At 39.0% G+C, this 17378-nt stretch overlaps 2 protein-coding genes across 9 annotated transcripts in view; one reads left to right on the top strand and one right to left on the bottom strand.

Moving 5' to 3' along the window:
• The window catches only part of psme3ip1 (proteasome activator subunit 3 interacting protein 1), a 25724-nt gene extending 22996 nt beyond the window's left edge, over positions 1-2728 (bottom strand). For 4 of the 5 annotated variants that reach the window (XM_088299068.1, XM_088299069.1, XM_088299067.1 and 1 more), the window contains exons 1-3: positions 2598-2728; positions 362-495; positions 169-267 (exon numbers count right to left, since the gene is read on the bottom strand). In XM_088299068.1, the coding sequence (XP_088155194.1) occupies positions 169-267; positions 362-485 (223 nt within the window). In that variant the 5' untranslated portion in view covers positions 486-495; positions 2598-2728. Of the gene's footprint in view, positions 1-168; positions 268-361; positions 496-2091; positions 2565-2597 lie in introns of those variants that run through there. The other variant, XM_088299066.1, reaches the window with a different exon arrangement.
• LOC148335488 (cytochrome P450 2D14-like) lies at positions 2118-14102 on the top strand. Of its 4 annotated transcripts, XM_088299062.1 has the most exons (12): positions 2118-2370; positions 3986-4079; positions 5555-5717; positions 6431-6583; positions 6775-6935; positions 7251-7319; positions 7715-7819; positions 7895-8036; positions 8558-8643; positions 10774-10875; positions 13132-13273; positions 13340-14102. In XM_088299062.1, exons 1-12 carry the CDS (start codon positions 2366-2368, stop codon positions 13525-13527), a joined length of 1410 nt encoding a protein of 469 aa, XP_088155188.1. In that variant the 5' UTR covers positions 2118-2365; the 3' UTR covers positions 13528-14102. The 4 variants fall into 4 exon arrangements, with proteins under 4 accessions (XP_088155188.1, XP_088155187.1, XP_088155189.1 ...); XM_088299061.1 differs by lacking the exon at positions 2118-2370 and having other exon boundaries at positions 3509-4079; XM_088299064.1 differs by lacking the exon at positions 2118-2370 and having other exon boundaries at positions 4016-4079; positions 5560-5717.
• The last annotated feature ends 3276 nt before the right edge of the window (positions 14103-17378 follow it).

Below are 17378 nucleotides of genomic sequence, written 5' to 3' on the forward strand. Positions count from 1 at the left end.
GATTTTGGTCGTTAGAGCTCTGATATTGCAATGCAGTTCATCTGCAATTCAAATTCCAAATCGAATTATTCTCCCAAAAAAAAAAATATATATATTGGCTTATTATGTTGGAACAGTCACAAGGACAAGAAGAAAAAAAACATTTAAAAACAACACGCCAATACCCACTGAATTTGAATTGCTCCTCAAATTCTTCTTGCTTTTTGTCTCTCTGCTCCTGCAGACGCTCAAAGAGAGAACGTGAGTCATACTCTTCCTCTGGGACCTCTGTGCAAGAAGAAAAAAAGTATATTTGCAGATCGAAATATTTGGAATTGATCCACAGCAGTCTTTTGTTGAAGATTCTTGTGGGGGATCTTACGCTCAGGGTCATCAGGCTTCCGTACTTTCTCCCACTCCTCCTGTCTTTTTTTCCTCTTCTCATCAAGCTCTGCTTCTGAAACAAACTTCCTGGTGAGATCAACACCTGTTCCTCCTTTTGCCATTTCAGCTCACCTATAAAGGAAGATCACATGCACGCACGCACACACACACACACACCCACACACACCCACACAACACTGAGCTTCTGGTGTGGCCTTGAACACAAATTACAGTATTTTACATAAGTAAGTACACAACAAACTATCGTATTCCAGTTTGTCAAGGGACAATATGATACGCGATATAACGTGTATTAATGTGTATCAGATCAGATTCCGATATCAGCCCAAAAAAATCTGCATTGGATTTTATTGGACTACATGCAAAATGTCCGATATTAGCACTCAGTCATTTCGAGAATCCGCTCCTGTTATTTGTATCCATATATCAACCGGCGTTATGTATTCAGGATACAAAAAACTGTAACTGTATTCCATTATTATCGCAGAAAAGACACAATCAGATTACAGGTACATTTATTAAAATGTGGATTTTTTTTCAGAATGACATTACTAATGTAAATCAATGCATTGTATTGTACACACTTGTAGATTCTCGTTACACGTTTGTGACTTCAATTCCGCATTTACAGAATCACACTACACATTTGTGACTGTGCTTACAGATACGGATTCTTTTTTTTCCACATTTGTGGATTGAAATACACATTTGTAAATGGTTTTGTTGCAATAATGGCCCCATACGCTCACCACATAATTTTTTGCAGCCCTCGAAAGCAAATGAAGCATGTCAACTACCATGATGGTGATAAATCTGCACCAAAATTTGTAAGTGTCAGATAACAACAATGAGATATTGCAAGCATTTTCTTGCCAACAAATCCCTTATGTCAGTAACTTAAACAATTGATCAAACCATTATTCCTGACTTTAGATTTCAAAACTAGTTATCCATACATTTGTGGTGCACTGTAAATGAATTTATACGTTCATACATATCATAACGGCCCTTCAAAGGAAACCCGAACTACAATGTAATGTAGCCTGCGACAAAAATGAGTTTGACACCCCTGCCCCGTTCGTCTTCCATGATGGGAGGATTCATGCAAATTCAGACAACGATACTACCACCACATCTTTTGACTGAAGGTATGAAAACACGACATGATCAGCACCTCCAAAATCCAAAAGGTTTATCACAGTCTCTTGAAACCACAGGATATATGTTTCCAGTAACTCGTACTTTTGGACGGCTTCTCTTCAGTTAATCGTTTGTGAGCTTTCTTGTGGGATATCTTCAAAAGAGGCTTCTTTCTGGCATGACAGCCAACCAAATCGACGTGCAATGTACATGTGGATGATCTGGCTGTGTGCAAGACAGGCTCAACCCAGCTGCTTCAACCTCGACAGCAATGCGAGCAGTACTCATGCGTCTGTTATATGGGCTGTCACTTGTTTAGCGCTTTTCTACCTTCGGGACTCAAAGCGCTCCACACTGTTCCATCATCTACCAACTGATAAATATTTGAAGACAATTTCTGGATACAAGTATTTAAGTAGTAGTAAATAAGAGTACGAAAACGGTTGTACAATCAAATGAAAAGGTGTAAGCAATTGTGGTAACGGAATGTGGCTTTAGTGACGTACGATAACGCCAAAGTTCATAACCTCGTTTCCATTCCACCATTTGCATAACGGTGCAACTTACAATTTTGGCTCCCCCGAGTGGACATCCATCACCGGTACACGTTAGACATTAAATCAAATGGATGAGTTCATTAGGAAAATACGAGTAAAGAAAAACATGCAGGAATCGTCACCAAAATTTAAATCAGGCAAGCGGGATTATCTCTGATATTTTGTATTCGTTTTGACTTTCAAGGCCTTATGTTCTGAGATAACAGCATTAGCAAGAAGACATTTTTCGCCAAAAGCAATGCAAATGTTTGCCGCCTCAATCTACTTCTAAGCTATCAACACCAATGAGGTACATGCCTTTCCGTGTTAACTAAAAGTGGTTATGATCACAAACTGTAAACGTCCAGCAAACTAGCTAGTTAGCTTCTTTAGCATCCAGCCAAGGTGTTTTCACGATATGCCGAAAATAAGCATGCCAAATCAAGCCTCGTTGATGCATCGTAAACCTGAGAATTATGTTAGACCTGTCACCGACCACGACAAACTATTAAGTGATTTTAAATCCATTAAACTTACCAAACAAGGGATATCGGAGATTGTCAATGACGTATGTGTGTAACTATGAAGTTGGCTCGTCGCAACCATCAGCTTGTGACTTCTGTTCCTCTGCAGTTTCGACTAATGCGCTAATCAAATTGTAATTAATAATACCGCAATAATGTATTAAATAATGTTGAATTTAAAGAAGTCATTGTAAAATGTAATGTTTTAATTAGTTTTATTTAGAACATTAGACTAATTCAGTTTTTATTTTATTTTATGTGGTATAAACATGTGCGTATATGAACTAAACACTCTGCTCATGTTACCACTGGGCCTTGCAAACCAACACTGCTGGAGTGTGGTGCCTGTCGGCAGAACTAAATGTAAATATTTTGAGTTTCCACTGAAATTGCATGTAATACTGACTCTATTTAGATCATATTCAAGGATTAAAGAAAGCTATTAAAAAGGTCTTTGAATCAAAATACACTTAGTATTTGGTGATTTTACATGAATTACAATATATTATTCAAGTAAATACTTGTCAAACAGTTAAAAATAGTTGTTGAAAATGTGATTAATTGTAATTAATTGTATATTTTTTTATTAATTAGTTAAAAACTTTGATTGCTTGACAGCACTATTAGTGCTGTCGAGTGATTATTTTTTTAACTAATTAATCACAAAAAATCCATGATTAATCATGATTAATCACATTTTTCAACTACTATTTTTTGCGAAGCTTATAAAAGATATTTACTTGAATAATATCTTAGAATTGGTGCAAAATCACCAAATATGAAGTATATTTAATTCAAAGACTGTTCTAATAGCTTTCTTGGATTCTTGAATACGATCTAAATGGAGACATCTTTGCAGACATTTATTTTCCAAACATTTCTCAAAACTGCCCACAAGTGCCACACTCCAGCAGTGTTGGTTTGCAAGGCCCAGTGGTAACTTAAACACAGTGTGTAGATGTGCTAAAGACAGTTAATATGGCACAATATTTGCAAAGTATGCTAATTATTTTTTAAGTAGATCAAACTCAGTTAACTGAGTTAAAATATTTAACAGAGTTAAATTTTTTGGGATTAATCACCTGAGTTAATGCTTTCATTTTGACAGCCCTAATATATATGTACATATTTGTGTGTGTGTGGGTGTGGGTGTGTGTGTGTGTGTGTGTATAAACATATAACAAAAACCTGCCATTTGAACATTGTGTGTAGACTTTATTTCCACTGTAGTTCTTCGCCCTCCCCTGTTACTCAGAAAAGCAAAGTGCACAAAGGCAGGGTTGTGCAACCTCTTTGAAGCAGTGGAGTTGTTTATGTCTGTCCACTCTGCTCCAACATGTTAGCGACAATCCTCCTACCTCTTTGTGTTTTCTTTATCCTCTTTAATTTCATGTGCCGGAGGCCGAAGAATTTTCCACCGGGACCCACTATCGTGCCAGTCCTGGGAAACATCTTGAGCCTGAGCTTGGAGAACCCACTGCAAGACTTTGAGCGGGTATGAAAAAAAGGAAAGCGTTAAATTGTCATTCATGGAATATATTGAATTGTATTTCATTCTACTGAGTTCCTGATTTTTTTCACCTTTACACACAAAGTATTGTATGGAATAAAATAAAAACAAGTATACAGGCTTTTTCATTTCACAGAACAATTCAAGTTTTTTCAATATGGTTGCTTCGTAAATAGACTGCTCCTATCTGTACACAGTTGAAAGCTGTACCCTTTACCACACTAATAGAAGCCAAGGCTACTCTTTGGCCTTGACCTTGAGAGTTCACTCACCAGTCATGACTAAAGAAAAACAAAATTAGGAGAGATGATAACGCTATCAAACAAAAATGTTGTCATACATAATGATCACAAATCCACAACATAGAAAACCCCAGTTGGTTAATATTTATTCAACTCTATTGGATATACATGTTTTCTTTTCAATACATTTGGCAATAATATTTATTTATCCAATACATTTAGTGACAAATATAATAAATTAAACAAGATGTGACTTGAGTCAAGTGTAATCCTAGTAAACTGAAACTGATTTCCATTACAGTTCAGGTTCACAGTTCTGTTTTGCTGTTTCAATTCAAAACCCTCCAGTTTGCATTTAAGGCCAACCTTGCACCCCCGTACCTGTCTGATCTTCTCAATGTACCCACTCCATCCTCCACCCTCTGATTTTTTTCCTCCATTCACCTGTCTGTCCTCTACGCTTTCTCAACACCATGGTGAGCAGAGCATTAAGCCGCGCTGCTCCCCAACCACCTCAACTCAGAAACTCTTTCACACAATTCAGATCGAAACTCAAAATGTACCCGTTAAAAACTGCCTCCTCAACAAAATGTCGTTTTGCCTCGCCCATTACTGTTGTAGTTGTTTTTTTAGATTTTCATTTATTTGTTAAATTCGTTTTCCCCATGTTGTTGTATTAACTGAAATGTAACATATTGTGCAGTGTCCTTGACTACCAAATAGACACCTTTAAATAAAATGTATTGCTGTTACTGGTAGAAGTAGTATATGTTTGTACAATCACAATGAATTTGTGGTTTCGCACTAGGGCAAGAGAAAAAAAATAATTTAACAAAACATATTGGGGTGGCAGCATGATGCCTTGGGGCTTCAGCAAGAACTTGGGCTTTAGGCAAGGTGGAGGGGCATGTAAACTCTTCCAAAATAGCAGTCACTGCAAACACAAAACCTTCAACCTTTTGCTCGATAACCCTAAAAACAAAAGAGTCTGAAAAAGCCCACTAGAGCAGCTGAACTATATTTGGGGTTAATCAGTGGCAGGGTGGCAGGTGCGCCGACACCCATATAACATAAATGTCAATGTGATTGTTTTTTTTTTGAGAACAGCCACATGTCAAGTTCTTTCAGCCTGCCCACTCATCTCCAACATGTTAATATTAGTTGCTATACTGTCCTGTATATTTACTAATATTCTATATTGTGTTCATGTTTTCTAAGCTTAGGAAGGCATATGGAAATGTCTACAGCCTGTACCTTGGTCCTAGACCTGCTGTTATTGTCAATGGGTTACAAGCCATGAAGGAGGCTTTAGTGTCCAAGGCGACTGACTTTGCTGGACGACCCCAAGACCTTTATGTCAATGACACAACAGACAGAAAAGGTAAAGGAAAATTATTTTTATCATTCTTAGTATTGTTATTATTAGTATTATTATTAATAGTAACAGTCGTAGTTATAGCAGTCAGAGATGGGCAATTTGTCCCTGGAACGCCCTGACGGATGCCCATTTTTGGGGCGGCGGATGCAGGAAGAGAAGTTTAAAAAGGACGGATTGAGCAAAGCCAAAATTGGGTTTTCGTCTAACCCCCAAAGTACCACGTGCATAGAATTTAAATATTTGCTCTCTGGGAAGAATGAAATCTTGTAAGATACTGTAAACGCAAGGACGGAAGCGCTTTAAAAAGATGATGACGGATGGCAACGAATAAGCCATAATGAAGACATGGCCTCGGAAAGGTGCCCAAAATGGGGGAAAGTTCACATCTATGAGAGCAGTAACACTGCCCCCTGACCCTAATTTAGAGTCAGTAACGATTAGTTAGCTGCCAGTGAGATCAAATCCACTTGTAGCTCAGTTTATTTCATACTATCAGTCTGTAACTCAGTGCCTGTTGCTCCACTTATTTCTGTAATAGGACAGTACAATAAGGGATCCGATCTTGAAGTTAAACCTTTTACTTGTTTTGAAATTAAAAACAAATGTCTCATGAACTGCCTGAGTAGTATCTCTTGACAGTTATACAGTGTTTTTAGAAAATGTTTCATGAGGGTATTTTATATTTTCTGCGTTGACCACCTCCACACCTTTTGCAGGAGTCATCCTGGCTGACTATGGTACCAGTTGGAAGGAACATCGTCGATTCGCTCTGATGACTTTGAGGAACTTTGGTCTCGGGAAGCAATCAATGGAGGATAGGATTCTGGGAGAAACTGAGTTCATCATGGCAACACTGGAAAAGTGCATTGGTATGTGGAGCAAACATTTTCACTGAACACTTGATCTGAAATAATACATTCCATTTCAATTATTTTCCAATTTTATAATGTTTCTTTCTCTGGATCTGTATTGCCAAGCTTGATTTCATGTTAAAGATTTAATATATGCATTAATTTATAATTGTTATGTTTTTTTTCAACTTTTTTATGCTAATTTACAGGCAGTACCTTGAGTCCCCAACTCATGTTCCACAATGCATCCTCTAACATCATCTGCCAGGTTCTGTTTGGTAAACGCTACGATTATAATGATGAGTTCATCAAAGTTATTGTTCAGTGTTTCACTGAGAATGCCAAGTTGGCCAATGGACCCTGGGCTATGGTGAGTCAATACTTTTTTTTTTAAATTACAATAACATTCAGAAAGAAATACAAACAGTGTAATTAAAAATAAATAACAATTTTCACAAAACCGTGAAATGATCAAACTTGCCATTCCATACTTTGTTTCCCACCTCTCTAAATGTAGATTCAATATGTTCAGACTGAGCCAATCAAACCCAATAGTCAAAAGTAAACCCCTTAGTTTGCACGCATTATCCAGGAAGCATTGAATGAGTGTGATTATTGCCACTGGATTATATATTAGCAGATGACCATTGACCATTGATTATTTTCTCATTTATTCTTATTACAGCTGTATGACTCCTTGCCTATGATTCGTAGTCTTCCATTGCCCTTCATGAAGTCTTTTGAAAATGTCAAGGTATGTTACATGGCTTTGTACAAAGTATTTCATATAAAGGATAAGGATATGTGGTTCAGAGAAAGATGGACTGATTTTTGTATTGCAATAGATCGAAAAGAGGTCATGCTAATAAATTAACTCATTTAATCCCAGCCATTTTCACTAGAGGAAACCCCTCAGTTCCAGCGTTTTTCTGGATTTGGACTGATTTTGCGAGAATATTGTGTTCTAACGCTATACAAGCACAGAGCTATGACGCAAAAAAAAAAAAAGCTAAGACGTATAAATACGTCTTTGGAAGGCGGGGACTACGTTTTTGAAAAGGTCTTATGGATTGAATGAGTTAAGGTACAATGTTGTCTTTGTTTTTTTTACAAAAAAAAATGATTATCCTTTCTACTCTTATTCTTTAGAAATGTCAAAAACTTGCAAAGGGTTTATTGGCCGAGCACAAAAGGACCAGAGTCCCTGGGGAACCGCGTGACTTTCTTGACTGCTATCTGGATGAAATGGCTAAGGTATGTGTTAAATAATGAGCATGGTGAATTCAGTCTTTTTTTTATTTTCATAAAAACATTGTTTTTCTTTTTTAGAGAAGTGGTGATGATGATTCTTCATTTTCAGAGGAACAGCTAACAATGTACGCTCTAGATCTTCACTTTGCTGGGACAGATACCACTTCCAACACCTTGTTGACTGCTTTCCTTTACCTTATGACTCATCCAGACGTACAAGGTATTTTTTGCTCCTTAATATTGATGTTTTCTCTTCCTGTCAATGCATTATACACAGTTGTGCATCTTATTTCTGAGCATTTATGCTTCTGAAAAAGTTCATTGACAGAATCAGCCCAAAATGGATAGCTTCACAATCTTGTTCGTATTCCAAAAACATGCATGGGAGGTTAATTGAACACTCTAAATTGTCCCTAGGTGTGACTGTGAGTGTGACTGGTTCTTTGTCTGCGTGTTCCCTACGATTGGAATGTGTGATGGGAAACCCCCCTCTGTTAAAAAAACGATATCAGCCGCTTATGTGCATTGACTTGGCCTTTGGAAGCAGAGGATCAATTTTCAAGTCCTGCTATGGACAAAATAAATTGCAACTCTGTTGGAGAAACCTCCATTTTAGCTAAACACTCTTCACAGCTGATGCATAAAACAGCTCAGTGAATGCATTTAATATGGTAATGCTTTTCAGGTGCGTTTAGTGAAGTGACTTCCATTTGTTTTTTTGTTGCTTTCTCTAATTGGTAGAACATTGTCAACAGGAGATTGATGAAGTGTTGAAAGGGAAGGATAAAGCATCTTTTGATGACAGAAACATTATGCCATACATGCAGGTAAATCTTCCCATAATGACCTCACTGATAAAGTATTTTATGCTGTATTAGAATTAGTATTAGAATTAGAAATCCCTTTATTGTCATTGTACTCAAGTGTGCAACGAGATTAGAGGGCTCCCCTCTCCAGTGCAATACAACAATAATACAGACAAATATATAAATTAGATAAATAAATAAGAGAGTGCAATGGAATTTAGTACTGAATAGGGTATATAAAAACATGTATGTATGTATGTGTATATGTAATCATGATGCAAATGATTTTAACTTTTCATTTAAAAAAAAATATTTTATCTTAAGCTATGGTTAGTTAAGGTCTGCTATTGTAGAAGACCAAGCAATGTAGTAGTAATAATGAAATAAAGGGCGGCACGGTGGACGACTGGTTAGCACGATGGCCTTACAATGTGGAGGGTTCGAATCCAGCTCTGGCCTTCCTGTGAGGAGTTTGCATGTTCTCCCCGTGCCTGCGTGGGTTTGCTCCGGGTACTCCGGTTTCCTCCCACATCCCAAAAACATACATGGCAGCTCGACTGAACACTCTAAATTGCCCCTAGGTATGAGTCTGAGTGCGGATGGTTGTTCGTCTTTGTGGGCCCTGCGATTGGCTGGCAACCAGTTCAGGGTGTCCCCCGCCCACTGCCCGAAGATAGCTGGGATAGGCTCCAGCGCCCCCCGTGACCCTTGTAAGGAGAAGCGGTACAGATAACGGATGGATCATGAAAAAAAGCTGGCACACAATTTGAAATAAACACAAACTTGACATCGTGCAAAAAAGATTGCCTTTAATTTAAGTCTTTTTTTTCTATGGAGCATATGTTTGAATTTACTGTATGCAGGACTGCGGTATTTCCAGACTGGACATGTTTTTCTTGTCGTCGCAGAATTGACTGAGACTCCTTGGCACTGTGACTTGTCTCGGACTCACCGTTGAATTCGCAAAATATTTATATTGACTGAAAATTAACGTAATCCTTCAAAAGAAACTTGAAATAAAGTTTTTCAGATTATCGTGATAGCCATCTGATTGGGCCTCACTTTTGGTCAACTTACTTTGTGAAAATGCATTTTTTTGAAAACATTTATTTACCTGTGAGTAACACAAGACATTTGATAAGTGGGGCAAAAATGGAGTATGTTTTAGCACAGAAATGTGTCATAAATGCAGATGAATCAAATCAAAACACCGTAAAAACAAATGCAACAATGATCTCCCCAGTGGGCATCTGATGTTAATTCAATATAAATGTATCATTGAAATCATTTAATTGATATGTTGATGTTGAATTGACATCAGATGCCAACTGGGTTCTTCTACTAAACCATACGATTGTTGTGCAAAACTTGTTTATTATGAATCCACAGAATCGAGGTGAGAATCAGAGAAACCCTGTCGCAATGACAAGTTCATGTTCATAACTTAGTTCTGAGGTTGACGCTGTTTTGTGAACGCCTCTCGCTGCTTGGTGCACTTTACTGCTCCCGGGTGCCCAATCTCGTTCCGGTTTCTCCCCTGTGGTCGACCACCTTTAATAAAGAAATCTTGCTTTTGAAATTGGTTTTGTTGTTTATCTGGACTCACGGTTAATAAAGCAAAGGGTTCCATGCCATCTAAGAAGCGTGTTGAGCATCATGGTATTTGTCAAATTTTGCGGTTGTGAAAATTGTGTTTTTCTGTCTTAAGGTTTGCTTTTGATGTCATCGGGACTTGTACATGGGCTTGGCCTTTGAGGACAGGGACTTGATTCAGACCCAGACCTTTGTGACTCTAACGTGACTTGGACTCGGATCTTTGAGACTCAAACTTGACTTGGACTCGATGAAGGTGGTCTTGACTGCATAATAATAATAATAATAATAATAATAATAATAATAATAATAATTTGTGTTGTTTTAATTATTTTATTATTTATTTATTTATTTATTTATTTTACCCACAAAATTCTATAATTAGCGGAGAATTACCACCAAAAAGATATTCCCACAAACTATGACTAGCACCTCCATAAAAATACAAAATTAAAAAAGATTTTTTTAAATATTGGGAAAAGAATCTTCTAAATCGGCAGTCCCAAGCCTTAAGTATGTAGGGTCCACTGGAATTCTTTTTTTTTTGTTTTTTTACAGGCGGTAATCCATGAAGTTCAGAGAGTAGCGAACACTGTGCCCCTGAGTGTCTTTCACTGTACAACAAAAAACACAGAGTTGATGGGATATTCTATTCCTAAGGTAAGAGGTAGGACAACACACAGGACCGTTTCGCTGAATGCAGGCCTACACTTTGGCTGAACTGTTAACAAAAGGGAAAATATGTTGAAGCACCATATTTGTTGTCAAGTGTTTGGATACATGTTAGCAGGCCACTTCATGGTATACATAGTGATGTCAGATGAAATGTACAACAAATTGAAACATTGTCATAACATTGTATGTTTTTCGTTTTGTTTCTGGTTCATTGACCAAAGTACACCTCTGTCTGTATTGTATGCCACCTGCAAAGTTTGATGAAGGCCTGACTGTCTTTGTAGCAATTTATGGAGCAAGAAGCACCTACCATATTAACTCAAAAGGGTGAACAGATAAAGTATTTTTTGTATCCCCTAATGCTTCCCATGCAGTATTTTAGAGTAATTATGGCTATAGGTGGAAATGTGTTGACTGGAGCCAGTAGTGCGCTAGATAGACGGAGAGAATACTTGGAGAAGTTTATGAATGACGACCAGGAAGTAACAGTGATTAGCAAGGGAGAAGTTATAAAGGCACTCAAAGGGATTAAAAAAACGAAAATGTAGCGGGACTGATGACATACCCATGGAGGTATGGAAGCATCTACGGGACGTGGCTGAGGAGTTTTGACGAGTTTGTTCAATACAATTTTATAGGGTGAGAAGATGCTTGAGGAATGGAAGAAAGGTGTGCTGCATGGTGCCCATTTTTAAGAACAAGGGCAATGTGCAGAGTAGTGGCAACTGTAAGGGAATAAGTTGGCGAGCCACACAATGAGAATGCTTAGTGGACTCAGGAATCAGCAACTGTGTGGTTTCATGTTTAGGAAGAGTAACATGGATGTAGGCGGTACTGTATGAGGAAGTCTGGAGTGGCAGAGAAGTATGTTACAATACTAAAGGACATATATGAGAAAAAAACAGTGGTGAGGTGAGCTGTAGGTGTGACAGAGAAGTTTGCAGACCTTGAAGGTTCCAGAGTATATTGTGATTTGCAATGAAAACAAGGAGCAGGTGGTGCAACATTTAGAAAGGTGGAGGCATGCAGGAAAGGAGAGGAATACATGAGTATATGTTTCAATGAGAGAGATGGAGGGGAAGGTGAGGCAAAGGGGATAAAGGGAGAGTTATGTGAGAGAAGATTCTCTGCCAAGATGAAGGTGAAGATTAAAAGACAGTAGTGAGGCCAACCATAATGCATGGCTTAGAGACAGCGGCAGTGAAAAGGCAACAAGAAGTAGAGCTGAAGGTGGCGGAAATGAAAGAAAAATAAGCTCATAAGAGGGACTGTCGTTTTTTTAGGGACAAATATAGAGAGAGCAGACTTAGATGGTTTGGACACATCCAAAGGAGCGATACAATAAGTGAGTATATTGGTAAAAGGATGATGCAGACGGAGCTGCCACGAAAGAGTTCTGGAGGAAAAGCTAAGAAAAGAGATGCATAAATCAGATGCAGTGTGGGAAGACATGACGATTGTTGGTGTATAAGTGGAGAAAGCAGATGATAGGCTTAGATAGAAGCGCTGTGGTGACCTCAAACACGATATGACGAAAGGAAAAGGATAAGAAGATCCTCACATTTAAATAGACACACCGCCAAAATGTTTCATAAAATCATGGTCGGTCATGAACGTGTTCATAATTTGGGCAAATCTGAGTGTTTTCTACCTGATTATGATTATTATTATTTCTAAAGTACTTCGTTTCGTTCAAATGTCAAATTTCTGTTGTCATTCATGAAAGAGACTGATTGTGTTTTTGTTTTACATCGTAAACATTTGCTTTGACTTGAAAAAAAATCAACAATTTTGCCAACTTTTTTAGATGTTATGGGTCAAACCAGTAACAGATTCTTATTTTTGTGCATTATCTTGTTTTTGAATTAATGTTTTTGCTTAAAAAGCAGTTTGGATGGATGGCCGAGTGGTCTAAGGCGCCGCGTTCAGGACCCAGTCTCCCCAGGAGGCCTGGGTTCAAATCTCGAATTTTTCTTCAAATTTCCCCATTGTGGGACTAATAAAGGACATCTTTATCTTTATCTTTATCTTTTTTCGTGTTAATCAACCAATAAGTCGTAGAAAAAAAAAAAAAATCTGTTACTTTCATTGCTTAGCCTGACAAAAGTAAAAAAAAACATTTAAAATGAATATGCTATATTTCTTACATTATTTTGATACAAAGTAAATCTTAATGTATATCCATCTATCTTTTATTCCACTTAGTCCTCACATTGTTTTGTTTCTTTTTTACCCCCCAAGGGTACAATGATCATCCCAAATTTGACTTCGGTGCTGCATGAGGACGGCCAGTGGAAATCCCCTCATAAATTCAACCCTGAAAACTTCCTCAATGACCAGGGCGAGTTTGTCAAGCCAGAAGCTTTTCTGCCTTTTTCTGCTGGTATGGAGGCACATTTTTTGCATGTTAAAACTGCTTTGGATGATTTCTCCAATATTTCCCGTTCAGGTCCTCGCATGTGTCTCGGTGAGGGTTTGGCTCGTATGGAACTCTTCCTCATCACGGTTACTCTGCTGAGAAAGTTCAAGTTCATCTGGCCTGAGGATGCAGGAGAGCCTGACTTCACCCCGGTCTATGGGGTCACGCTCACTCCCAAACCTTATCGCATGAAGATCCAACTAAGGGCAAAGAACTGAACCTGAGTGCAGACATAGAAATTAAAGCACAGTAACTATTATTTACTATTGTAACATAGATATCCTGCCTGTGCCGTGGTAACGGTAAATCCATTCTCAACACCGTTTGGGTAACTCGGACCGACTAGTCAGGACTGCAATACTGATGAGAACTCACAAATGGACTGAAGCACTGACAAATGCCCACCTCTTCCAATCAGGCCTCTCCTCACTTGCCATCTCATTCACAAAACTCCTCCTCTTAGATTTATATCCCAGATGCGAAAGTGTGTTTATCCTCATGAACAAGTGAGTATAACTTGCTTCATCAGAAACATGGTTGATGTGTTCTTTCTTGAGGTGTCAATTTAGTGGAGCAAAAGGTACCTCTTATATCTCAGGTGCTTTATATCCCGGCTTCCATATCGTGCACACATTTTGAAGATCCAGAGTTCACAAACTAGATGTTCTTATCTGTACTACGTTATCTACTTGTTACTCCGTCTGCGTAATCTGTAGATAAATTCTTCCGATATAAAGAACTGGATCACGTGTTTTGTGTGCATTGAAACTCCAATAAATGTAGCCACCTTTAAGGTCCGTTCATCCATTCTCTGAACCGCTTATCCTCATTAGGGTCATGAACATTCTGCAGCCTATCACAGCAATCATGAAGATCACTGTACACAAATCAAAATGAGAATTTTGGAATGTACATTTGCCTTGGTGGTTAACTGCTAATCACCTCCGACTAACATTGTAGAGGTTGTGGGTTTGAATCCGGCTCAAGGCTTGTCTGGAATATGCATGTTCTCCAGGTACTCCGGTTTGCTCCCACGTTCCAAAAAAAAAAAAATGCATGGCAGGTTAATTGAACACTCTAAATTGCCCTGTGATTGTGATATGTGTGAATGCATGTCTGTCTTTGTGAGCCCTGCAACCAGGTTGTACCCCGACTACTGCTGAAAGAAGACTTGCACGGCCCTCGTAAAGATAAGTGAATTAGATGATGGATGGATGGATGGATGTTTTACTATGGGTCTTGAGATGAAACTATTCTGCCGAAACATGGTTCGTGTATAAAGCGAACAATAAAACTAGCGCAGTTATTGAGTTTGTTAGTTAAAGTCCTCAGAGCTGTCAATTAGTTAGTGTCAGTCATTATTGGATGGATGGATTTCATTTGTGAAATCCTTATAATGAAGCTGGCGTAAATCTCCATTGATGCATCTATACATTTTCTTTTGCGGGGTCATTTTGTCGACTCAGACTTCCCTCGCCCCACGACTTTGTCTAGCTTTTCCAGGGGACCCTCAAAGCGCTCCCGGGATCAGCTCCTTCATCCTAACAACAGATTTATACAGTGTCCGCATCCCAGCAGCTGCTGCAGTGGTCTGTTTATTCCCCACTCCATTTTGCCCTCATTTGTGAACAAGTAACAAGTAGATACAAGTTCTCCATCTCCCATCCTGACCATGAGCCCAGATTTGGAGGTGCAATTGCTTCGCAATCCGGCGCAAACCACTACAGTTTTGCACTCGTATGTACAGAATACTGCTAATAAAGAAGATTAAAAATGCTGTTACACTGGTCTCATCCTGGCCACGCCACTGAACATTCTTTGGCGACACCTTTGTTTGTCATAAAAAAACTTCTGCGCAGTTCAGGCTCGTTTAGATGCGTGAACATTACCCAGTATAAATATACAGTGAAAAGAAAATCTATACATGATCAAATCTACAGTATAGGTTTGGTCGTTGTCAAATCCATTGACTCATTGCAGTCTATCTCCATTGCACAGATCAGAGAACTAGGTTATAGGTGTGAATTTTAAAGAAAGTCTCACCTGTTAGATTAGATTATCACTACATGCTAACATGGCGTGAGCAGTTATTCCAGCCATGAAAAAGAATGACTGCTCCCTGAGCCGTGGGTCCAAAGTAACTTTTTATTACGCTGACAATTATGTTTACTTTTCAGAATTTCTTGCTACGCTTATCTAGCTTTCTCTTTCCTTTCCTTGCTCTTGACTTCTCCTAGCTGGAATTCACAGCAGATCATGATGGCATGGACAGATATGCTACCAAGGGAGATGCCAGAGTCAAGGGGTGCAAAAGCAATGCTACATTTCTCGAGCTATGGTGGATGGGGGATTGCGGGATGGTTGATGTGGGGCTTGCTCATGGGCACCGGTAGTCAGGAAGAAGACAAACATCTCTTCAACAACAAGTTAGCATCTCTTGACTGGAGTCAGACTTGTGGAGCCATTTTTAGGAACAAAACCTGGGAATGACTTGACTTGACTTGACTTGGGACTTGTTACCTTAACGACTTGACTTAGACTTCAACTCCATGACTTGACAAGTCATCTTTTGAAATCTGCCTCTGAATGTAGTTTGATAGGAAGGAGAGCAAGAAAGAAAGAAAAAAAATGGGTTTTCTTTCATTTAAACCAACTTGGCAACCCAGTCAGTGTTGTTGTCGTTCGGGTCAAGTGGCGAGGAAGGAAGGATTATTTAATTAAACTAATGGAAACTCTGAAACTTGCAAGAGCCACAGAAAAGCAAATAAGTGGATGTCCTTGGAAAGCCTCCTGTTAGAGAAGCGCAAATTGTTGATATTGAACAGTTGGAAAAATTTTAAGTTGTGTAAATGTGTATATGTTTTATTTTTCTAAAGTTGAATAAAGAACTTTCAAAGCAATATTGGTGTATATTTTTCTTGGAGTTGCTTTTTTTTTTTTCTTTTGGATTTGGTTTCCTATATGGGAAAAAAAATCTGTCAATGTCATAAAAACACGTTAGAACCTCAAATAAGCATCATCTTATAAACTAAATATTGACCAGCAACTTAATTTTGCATTATCTTCAGGTAGTTTTGGCAGTGGCGAGCCATGCATTTTACACGTAGGCCTTTGGTGATGTCCTACTTCGTACAACTTGAATAAATACCCCCTCATAACACCATTATTTATGACATCCCGGCAGGAGAAATAATATGCAGACGCACAGTTACGCACCACTAGATGTACAACCTCGGCTCACGAGCATGCTCTTCTCTTGAAAGGTCCGTCTTGAAAATGGCCTTGCAAGTATAACTGCAATCAAATCCACACTTTTCCCTCCTTTGGTCATTGTGGGTTTCAAAAACAATATTTTACATTTTCAAACGGTCGCCGGGTAATTACGTCTGGCCTGGCCTTGCCCTGTCACAAGTTTATTAACGAGTCACACCACACGTTCGCTCCTTCAACGTGAGGCCTGCGAGAAGGCTCGCTGTAACCAAATTGTGATCGGAATGGCTATCGCAACTGTCTATCCACTCTAAGAGCCTGTTGACTCACATAGCACAGTCGGCAGCAGAGATGAATCAGAAGTTTCATACGAAAAGAACGTGCCGCTGGTATTATAAAATCCGACTGGCAACACAAGCTAGCGGAAGTCTGATTGGATAAAACCGTTCACCTAAAAATACATCCATCCATCCATCATCTGTACCGCTTCTCCTCACTAGGGTCGCGGGGGTGCTGGAGCCTATACCAGCTCGCTTTGGGCAGTAGGCGGGGGACACCCTGAACTGGTTGCCAGCCAATTGCAGGGCACACAAAGACGAACAACCATCCGCACTCACACTCATACCTAGGGGCAATTTAGAGTGTTCAATCAACCTGCCATGCATGTTTTTGGAATGTGGGAGGAAACCGGAGTACCTGGAGGAAACCCACGCAGGCACGGGGAGAACATGCAAACTCCACACAGGATGGCCGGAGCTGGGATTGAACCCACGCCCGATGCTGTCTCTCACTGTGAGGCCATCGTGCTAACCAGTCGGCCACTGTGCCGCCTAAAAATACATACAAATATTTAAAAAAA

The sequence above is a fragment of the Idiotropiscis lumnitzeri genome, chromosome 6 (genome assembly GCF_059441095.1).
Source record: "Idiotropiscis lumnitzeri isolate Australia: NSW breed Sydney's pygmy pipehorse chromosome 6, RoL_Ilum_1.0, whole genome shotgun sequence".
In the NCBI taxonomy this organism is placed as follows: Eukaryota; Metazoa; Chordata; class Actinopteri; order Syngnathiformes; family Syngnathidae; genus Idiotropiscis; species Idiotropiscis lumnitzeri.